The sequence below is a fragment of the Anguilla rostrata genome, chromosome 2, assembly GCF_018555375.3.
Source record: "Anguilla rostrata isolate EN2019 chromosome 2, ASM1855537v3, whole genome shotgun sequence".
In the NCBI taxonomy this organism is placed as follows: domain Eukaryota; kingdom Metazoa; phylum Chordata; class Actinopteri; order Anguilliformes; family Anguillidae; genus Anguilla; species Anguilla rostrata.
The window spans coordinates 49,161,234-49,171,321 of record NC_057934.1 but is presented as its reverse complement, the minus strand read 5'-3'; the positions used below and the strand labels follow the sequence as shown (position 1 = coordinate 49,171,321).

Sequence of the window (10,088 nt, the reverse complement as noted above, 5' to 3'; positions counted from 1 at the left end):
GTTTTCATTAACATATTTGATGTTGCATAGTAGGGTTCCATGGTCCTGGCTACCACACGTTCATTATCATCATTATCTGTGATTTCTGGGCTGCTGTCTCTATGGTGCAGTAAAATAGTGAGGAGATTATATGATTAGGGGAGATGATCAGCACTTAAATGATGATGATGAAAGGGGGAGAAAGCAGAATGGATAAAAATGCAAATGTGAGCAGCCTTTGTGTCTGCTCATTTAGATTAGAGCGACCAGCAGCTCCCCAGGAAAAAGAGGCCATCTGGGCCCAGCAATTTTTTCAACCAGTATTCAGACTTCCCAACTGGCAATGATATATATATATATTTATATGTATGTATATAAATAGAGCTCTGTCTCTGTGGAAGAAAGAAGCCTGCATCTAAATGGTTAAATTGTCTTAAAATGCCAAGATAAAGGAACAAACTTGAGTGTTACTAATCTTGACAATGTAGGATGCAAAAGAATTTTCATTTTATCTCTAAAATCTGTGAGAAGCATTATATTTTATAGCTTTAAGCTTGAATCCACCCAATTAACTTTGTGAACCTTATTGTGTTATGCTACATGCACATCGTATTGTGAGGCTTTTAAAGCCACCCACGTGTGCAGTTCAAATAGAGCACTGTTTGCTGCTGCCAGCACTGTTGTGTGTATTACCTCAGGGTTGTTGATGTGGCAAAGATTATTTTTCATGCTTGAGCTGGGAGTGCGAGTGGCTGGTGGTGAGCTGACAGTTAAGTCATGCCCCCAGTCTCCTGGCAACTGCCTGCCAATAAACAACCCACTTTATGTACTTTGCTCCTGTACACACTAGAACAAGTAGTATGTTTCTTCACTTCCCATGGTCAATGCAGCCAAGGGACTCATTCACTATATTTATCATGCCTCTCCTGAGTCACGATATCATGTTTTAACCAGCTGTAGATGCTATTCTATTTGTAGTGTCATGTTATTTTTTCTGGAATCAATATCAAGGGCATTATTTGAAAACTGTCATTGTTTTACACACAAATGCATGTTCAGGAATACATGATTTATTATAATGTTGGTGACACGTGAGTTTGTGTCCCAGATTTTCATTACTTTGAGCATTGAGAATGGTATTGCCTGGTACCAGTTATGAACAAAATAAATAAATAAATAAGACAAAAAAATAAGTAATCCAAACTGAAAATAGAGTAGAACACAATACAATGATTATAATCAAGTTTGTGTAAATCATAACCCAGCACAAAAGCACATTCTAAAACAGTTTCTAGTGCATGGTGACCATTGTCCTAATCTACAATTACTTTCACTGTAATTTCAGGTTTACCCTGTTGTACCTTCCTGTCCACTTCTCCATCATCATGAATCTAGTCCTGATGCTTTACCTGTCTCTTCAACCACCATACTGGTTCAATCTGAAAAGGGCCACTTTAAACTTGCTTTCCCTGCCCTACTGTATCATACACAGTCAAAAAACACCAACCCACATTGCGCACTCAAAGTAAAAAACATTGCACAACATTCATTCCTATTGGTCCCCGAAACATGATTGCCCATTTAACACCATAAAATATACATAGAACAGCATTAAGGAATATCATCAAATTGTTCTTGGAGTGTATCTCTGAGACGATTTTGTCACGGTCTTGGTATTTCATAAACAGATGTCTCATTGTGTCTCATTACATTATAAAATAGTATCACACACAACAAAAACATACTATAAAAAGTATGATTATATAAAATTGTCATTTTTATATTATCAATTGTCAATTAAAAAAAAGAAAATGCATCCGCTGCAGTACAGATTCGTGATATTTACATGGAATCCAATATTGCCTCCATATCATTTGACCTACCACGGTTTTATCAGGTACAAAATGGCAGTACTTGTGGTGTACAAGGTGGTGTAAAATTTTGGTGTAAAAACCAAAAAAAAAACCAGAAGCCTACTTTTCTTGCAGAAATAAAATGCTTCTTTAAAAGTAGTGTTGTGCATTTTTTTTCTCTTTCATCCTATAAAGTTCAGAGATTGAAATAAATTCTTGGGCACATAAAATTAAGAAGAATGCAACGAGGACTGACACTAATTGGAATATCATTTAAACTGAGTGCTGGAAACACAATGGCATTGGAATTTATGATGCATTTAGATAAATAAAGCTAGTAGCTACATTTATAGGTGCAACATCTAAAACTAATGCACCGCATTACATGCTTTATGTCAGGACATGTTTAAAATGCATTTTAATGTACTATATGGAACTACATTAGAAAATAATTTTATCTCATTTCAGTTTTGCACTAAGAACCCTGCAGTGCATGCACACAAAACTCTCCATACAATCCTTCATGCAACATCACAACAGAATCTAATGCCACAGCAAACAGCTTACTACTGCACTGGTAATCCATGTGTAATGCATTGCCAAGTCAGTAGGAATGTACTTACTAAAACCCTAACAACATATATTGTAAATTCATAAAGTGTGTATTTGGAAATCTGTTTTTAAAGGATTGCAGTACATTCCAGCTATAATAATGCCTTATACCGAGCTTTTATTGCACGTAAAATATAATTTATTTTGTGCAAATTACGTATTGTTGTGCAACACAGACCCAGTCTGAGCCATGACAAGATGATGAAGTACTCTACTGCTGCTGCCCTTGTGATCTGCTGTGCCTATGCTACTTTAAATGCTGAGTCCACACCACATGAGGGGGTGTGTAAATCTGAACCTGATGGTTGTATTAATTCTCTGTTTTTTGGCCAGGTTGATAGCTCATTTGTATGCATATATTTCTAATCAAGCACACATTTTAGAATAGATATGGTGCCTTTCCTGTATTTATCACTGGTGTTTTCCTGGATTATGGTTTTACATATTCTTTATCACTTTAATATTTGGAGTATAGCTATGCCACAAGTGTCTCCTCCTTGGCTCTCTCATATTGCCTATTAGTGTCTATGAAGGGAGAGGAGCACTACCACAGATGGCTTCTAGCACAAATCTGGGAGTCCTTTGGGTAGCAGCAGACACACGTGCACACACACACAAGGACACACACACACACACACACACAGACGCACACACACACACACACACACACATACACACACAATTTAGAGAACTTGCAACCATATTTACAATATCATGTGTCTTTGTCTCATAGCAGCAATCAACATCTATGTTTCAGGTTAATCATGTTTCATCGTAAAGTTTTTTTTTTCCCCAATGATGTATGGATTCTTCACAACTGGACTAGCAAGAACATTTACTTTTTGTGTTCTCAATGTGTTCTCAGTTAAATGTATTCTTGGTTGTTTGCACCATATTGGTGGTGCACCGCCAAGAAGCTTGTGTGCAATGGTATAATAACTATTTGGTCCTGCCCAATGCTGACTACACAGCATTGAGCAGGTCACAAAGGTTTAGTTACTGTTCATACATGCGCATATACAAATAAGACTATGCTCATATACAAATTACCTGCACTACATGGGTGGTCTGCTACCTGCTTTGAAAAGGAAGTCCCTCCCTTCCTGAACCACACTGCATTCAGCCATTCGTAATGCATAAATATCACCAGTAGTATGCATTGGCTTGCCCTCTTATCCACCACATCCCTTTGGCCATATTGCTATACATATTTATCAGAGTACAGACAATGTAGTACATGAGGAAAGACATTACATTACATTACATTACATTACAGGCATTGGGCAGACGCTCTTATCCAGAGCGACGTACAACAAAGACTATAACCAAAACCAGGAACAGGTGTGTTGAAAACCCTAGAGGGAAGTCCAGTTCCAAGTGCAGGGAACGACCGCATAGTTTAACTTGGACCCTGTAGGTTAATCTGATTAACACAACAAAAACAACAACAAATTAGTCTATGCAAATTAAACAAGCAATATTTGAGTAGGCACTAGTGCAAAAACTAAGTCAACTAAGATAAACGTATAAACAATGAAGGCAGAAAGATATACAACAGTAAATTAATTATGTAATGCTCAAAATGGACATTACAGCACAATATACTGCAGTAATATTTAACACACTGATCATTAAAAGTTAGTGATATATACCTATGTTAGAAAGAGGGTTTTCACATAGGTGATTTGCGTGCATCCGGTGGAAGCTGTTCACTGTTGAGGCAGAGAATGGCTGCAGCTGTAACACACACACACACACACACATGCACACACCCACCTCTCTATGCTAACACACATATATGTTAAATAATAGTTTAGGGTAAACTACTGTGTGTTTCAGAAACAGTGCAAGGGACTCTTTTAATGACAATAGTGACTCTTCTTTTTTTGTAAAATGATGCACTCTACTGGTGCACTTATGTGTTGCAGACAAAGAAACAGCCTGATCCGTGATAAGTTGGAGAGAGGATATTCACCCGGAGGCGCATGTTAAAGGAGTTAGAACAGGTAAAGTACACATGAATTGACCTAACATGGGTCAATCATACGTAAGGTGAACATTTGTAAATGTCTGCTGTATTTAGAGCATTGCTCAGTATTTTGTTCAATGCCCCATGAAGCAGTTTAAAATTTAGGAATTCTTAGCCAAAGCAACTTACAAAAGTGTATTTTGCACAGTAACCATAGCAACCTCCATACACCATAACAGCAAGAGATACCATACAATTTGCAGCTTGGTATGCCAGTATGACAGATTTTAATTGAATGTGGGCAGCCACCAGAAGCCAGTGAAGATTCATAACTGGCGTGGCATGTGTGAATTTTGGCAGGTTGACGACTAGGCAGGCAGCAGCATTCTGGAACAGTTACAGTGATCTGCACAGACTGGTAAACCACCTGGCGAGGTGTCAGAGCAGTCCAGTCAAGAGATTACAAGGGCTTGTACAAGTAGCTGGGTTGCCCCTTGGGTGAAGAAGGGGTAGGTTATCCCCGTGTTGTGAAGGGAGAATCTGCAGGACCAGGTGGTTGCTGCTATGTCATCCAATCATGCAGCGGTATGTACCTAAACTTGGGTGTCAGGTGGAGAAAATAAAAAATTGTGTCATCAGCATAGCAATAATATGACACAAGCAGAGATTACTGGTTCGAGTGAGTCTGTGTAAAGTAAATTCTTGAAAGGAAATTTGAGTATTGACATATACAGTATATGCTATTTTTTCTTATTTGAATTTCAGCTACCCTGGAATTTCTATGTTTCATCCAACATAGCAGCATTTATTTATTTGGTTGCCTTGCTCACCCAAATACATTTTTTTTATATAAGACCTTGTTCCTACGCATTCTTTAATACCACTGGTTCAGTTCTAATAGATCTATATTGTCAACCTCTTATTTATTGACGTAAGTCAATTGTAATGCACCTCAACTGTCTGTTCTTCTCCACTGGAAGGTGGAGGAACATCTGCCAAGCTTCTTCCTTTTTGTAAGATGTTTGGCAGATGTTGATAGAAAGCATGGATTCTCCTTTCATTTGCTGTCGACATCATACATGCCTGGTAGCTACAAGTTAGGGCTTGGTTTGAGTCTCATTGACTGTGAGTTGTATGTAAAATTCAAGGTCAAAAGATTCGGGGGTATGTTGATATGTTGTAAATTCAGCATGGTACCAAGCACTGTGTCAGCATTTAAATTGAAGCATTTTTAGAGCAGAGAGTTGTACTGAAAACAAGAGTTCTGTAGGCAGTCGTTTTGTTTTTGGTTTCCTGCTCATTTTTGCTACCTCAGTCAGTTATGACTCAGACATTATGGCCCATTACCTCTTGAATGGCTGAAACTAGTTAAGTATGTCCATGTCATGCAGCCAGACCTGACATACTTGTACACAAGGAGGATATTGGTTCAGTGGCATTTTGAGATTTAATTGCGTTTTCGTTAGCTATTTTCCAAATGAAAGTAAAACTTACTGTGTGCAAACAATATTAATACAGATTAAAATGTCTTTCCATATGCAGACACACCGTTTTCCCATAGCATCAGCAACTTCAAAGGAGCCACGTGACACCAGTTTTACTCCGAGGGAGTCCACGCTTCTTCATTGAAACCAAAATAAGGGTCGTGGCACAGAAAAGACTAGTCAATAGTAACTGTGAATTTTAATGTAACAATTTATTTTTGTATTTAAAAGTTACCGAAACAATAATAATTAGAAATAAAATGAGAGGCTTGCATCTGATGTCGCTGACAGCCCTCCTCTTTGCGACAGCTACTGGCTCACAACAAGACGTAATTGACGATATTCTTGGAAGGTTGGGCAAGGCGACATTTTTCTTTGAAAATCAGCTCGAACAAATAAACCTGGATGGAGTAGTTGGGTACATAATTCTGCAAGGTATGTAGGCTACAATGTAATTTTTTCGAATGACGTTTCAAATAGGCTAATTGAAAATACACAGCTACTCATCAAGCCTGCTTGAAAGCATGTATTTGTGTTTTCTCATCCACGTTTGTAATTGGCTTTTTAAATTAGCTCACATATTAGAGTAGGACCAATATAATTAGTTATTGCGTCCCTCGTCGTGTGAAAACGCAGCCAAAATACAGTTTTACGTTAACAGAACGGTCTAGTGGATGGTAGCCTATTGTAGGCTAAATGTATCTCACCAATAATAATTAAATAAAGCCCAGTGTAACATTATACCTTGCTACAGTTTTGTAGTTAGTTACATTGTGTAACCCGAATATTTTCCCGGTGGTGCACCATGATGTGATTTATCTTTCCCCATCCATAACTGTATACTCAATCTTATACAGCAGCGCCGTGGACTTTTAAATAAAGGCTACAGTATAGGCCAGTTGATTCCACCTAATTGGTGGAATCTTTTATTGCTGAGTCACAGAAGACTTCCACAATGTAGCCTACTTCAGTAAACAGTAGCCTAGACTCAAAAATAATTTTTAATATTGTAAGTTACACTGTCTCAATAAAATTACTGAATATCTCTGAAGTGATTGAGTTGGTCAGTCCTAAATAAATGGCCAACAAGTAATTTTGTCTGAAATTTACTTATGTAAGTTTATTTCATGAAAAGAAATGAGGATTTGACCAACAAATTACATTGCTTAAATATTGTCAAACGTTTTGTTGGAGTTTACTTGTTAATTGTTAATAATAGACCAGGTATACCATTTGATTATGAAACTTAAAATTATTAGTATTTCCAAATCAAGATTATAAGAACAACTTACTTGAAAAATAAGTAGACGTCCGTCGCTGTTCTAGTTCAATGGACGCCATGAGATTCAGACTTTTAGTGCTGAAACTGTTGATGTGTAACAGTAGTTAAGTGTGCTTAGCATTCGCTCCAGTGTAGATAGTTATTGAGTTAAGAGTGTGAAAGTTTGCTATGTGTGGGAAGGATAAAACATGTCTCTTGCTGCTAAAAAAAACTGCAAGGTAAGTGCCTGCTTGTTACACTAGCCTACTGTTTGATTCTTACAAATGACATACATTTAATAATAAAATATGTCTGAGCAAGAATTGTTTTCCCTTTTATAACAAAATCACTGTACTTCTGAATTTACAACCATGAATAGCTGAACTGAAGGAGTCTATCCGGATATGGCCGCAAGCAGACCTTGTGAGTCAGCGCTCAATAGCTGCGAACCTGGCCAAGAGACTTGACCGCAGCACCGCCCAGGCTGTAGATGCACTACAGAAGACTGATCCAAAGTACTTCAGAGGTATTGTTGTCACAAATCAAAATGCATGTAACTGTACTGCACAGCAAGGAAATTGTTCATAATTTAACAGTAGTAGGCTAATTAAAAGAACAGTGTCCTGATTGTTAAAGTTGACTTTTGGAAGATGCATCTACCCAAGAACAAACAAGCAATCATCTGTCTTTCAAGAATTTGAACCTGTTCTGGATGCATCCTTCTGGACTGTTCCCCACGAATGGGACACTTCGGATCCAGCGCTGGCCTACACAGCCTTCAGGATGATGGAGTGTTATGATGAGCAACTTAGCGATAAGTGCATCACTCTGCTCTTGGGAACCTGGTATGGAAACCTGATATAGCTGGTATAGCTGAATCTTAATGTACTGTAGTACAGTATATATTCAGAAAAAACTGGTATCAAATTTTTTTTGTCTTGTTCTGTCTCTTTTAAAGGAAAGATAATGGAACTCCCTGCATTGTTACAAAGGCCTGCAGGGACACAATGACGAGGTTTGGCTGTCCTCATTACTCCCTCTCTCACCAGCTGCTGTATTTCATGGTTGGGAAAATGGTAAGATCAAAGAAAGATATTTTGCTCCATCTTCATTCTAACTTTGATGCACCTTCCCTTTAACATTGTGAAACAAATATATAGGAGTGTTAAGTTTTTAAAACAATGAGTTCAGTGGTTGCTGAAATGACTGTAGCTGTTTATGCTAAAAGATCAGAGCCGACCAAACGGGAGCAGACGTATTACACCTGCGTAGGTTGATATTCCAGTTCCAGTTGATATTGAAATAAAATGAACAATGCTTTCATGAAGTCATAAAGTCTCTTGGTTGAGCCCAGATCCGCATCTCTGGGTGTTTCTGTGTCCCAAAACCGTAACTGATTAATCAACAGTCAGGTTGATAGATACATCGATCTTAATCCTTTTTAGCCAGAAAGCTAATATGGTTATTATATTACTTAAAAATAAAACCATCCACTGTAGTATTACAAATTGCGGTTGACCTGTTTCTCCCTGTCTTCCCTCTTCTTCCAGAGAGGATGCTCCAACATCCTACAGGGAGACAGGAGGGAGTCTCGAGCCAATATGACAGACAGAGACTACCAGAAGCTGTTTTGCTCGAATATGATGAAGAGCAACACAGAGTTTGTAAGAAATGGCTTCCCTGGTCAAACAAGGGATATCTTCATAGAGAACAGTTAGTGCTGTCTTTTTTCTGTGAATCATTTGACAAATTTTCCAAGGGAAGTGAATCTTCCCACAGGTTAGCATTAAGAACTGTAATATTTTTTTCATTGTTTTGCAGTAATGTTGTGTGGCTTGACTGGCTTCTCTGACTTTTTCAAATCGGACTGGTTACGGCATATTTTGTCATGGCAAGACCCAGAAGTGGGCTGTTTTGGGAAAGATGGTGAGTACAATGGTCGAAACAACTTGAAATTGCTTCACAACATCATCTTTGTTCACTTCTTCCCATTTGATCTTTGTTTTAAAAGCCTTGACGACTGCATGCCTATGATATGTTCTGTGGGCATTTATAGAGAAGGACATCGCACAAGTGTTTGGTGAGGAGCAAGTGGAAAACAAACAGGTTCACAAAAGAGTGAGGAGAAGAGAAAAAACTTTAAATGGTAAGGCAGTTTTTGCTTTGGTTTAGCATCATTACACACTTTACTTCATTATGAATGTATTGTCTGCTTTTACACAGCAATTAAATGGGAACTTGAATTCATTCATGAGCCATGAGTTTAGAATGTAATTTCACTCTAACACATTCATTGGATTACAGTAGGCCATGGGAGATTCTGAACCCTCTCATTTTCCCTTACAGATGGGTGCTCCAGTCATATGACAGGGGTTGCAGTCAGTGCTCTGGGCGGATTCCTGAACTACTACCTGACAGAACAGGACATTACAAAGAGACCGCTGACCTGAGTGCCAGAACACAGCGCAATGAGAGTCTTTTTTTTTTTACATAGAAAATCAAGCTATTGGCTTCACTGTTTTGCATTTTACGACAGTTAAATGCATAAGTATTGGATGGGGGCACAACTTTAGTTGTTTTGCCTCTGTACTCCAGCACATTGGATTTAAAATAAAACAATATATAATAAAATATGAGGTTAAAGTGTAGTCTTCTTTTTGAGGGCATTTATGTCTATATTAGGTGATCCATGTAGGCATTACGGCCCTTTTGTACATTAATTTGGCCCATTTTATGGGAATAATCAGACAAATTATCACAATCTGAAATAAAGTCATATTTAGTATTTCCACAGTGAAATAGTCCGTATTAAATCAACTCTGTGAGGCTACTTACTGTTAGGTTATACGTGTGAGTGCAAATCATGTGCATTCAATGACTATCTGAAGTCTGCAAACCACAGACATCACTATATGCCATCTTCAGTTTCT

The 10,088-nt window shown here is 38.0% G+C and overlaps 1 protein-coding gene across 1 annotated transcript; it reads left to right on the top strand.

Moving 5' to 3' along the window:
* The first annotated feature begins 5,982 nt into the window (after window positions 1-5,982).
* Window positions 5,983-9,790, top strand: c2h16orf89 (chromosome 2 C16orf89 homolog). The gene is made up of 8 exons (XM_064322744.1): window positions 5,983-6,332; window positions 7,538-7,684; window positions 7,853-8,003; window positions 8,117-8,234; window positions 8,709-8,871; window positions 8,980-9,084; window positions 9,215-9,304; window positions 9,505-9,790. Exons 1-8 carry the CDS (start codon window positions 6,158-6,160, stop codon window positions 9,606-9,608), a joined length of 1,053 nt encoding a protein of 350 aa, XP_064178814.1. The 5' UTR covers window positions 5,983-6,157; the 3' UTR covers window positions 9,609-9,790.
* Window positions 9,791-10,088: the final 298 nt, after the last annotated feature.

Coding starts and splice junctions, on each gene's coding strand:
- c2h16orf89 (XM_064322744.1), top strand. CDS start 6,158: ATGAGAGGCTTGCATCTGATGTCGCTGACAGCCCTCCTCTTTGCGACA. Junction 7,685..7,852: donor TGATCCAAAGTACTTCAGAG/GTATTGTTGTCA, acceptor CTGTCTTTCAAG/AATTTGAACCTGTTCTGGAT. Junction 9,085..9,214: donor GGGCTGTTTTGGGAAAGATG/GTGAGTACAATG, acceptor GGGCATTTATAG/AGAAGGACATCGCACAAGTG.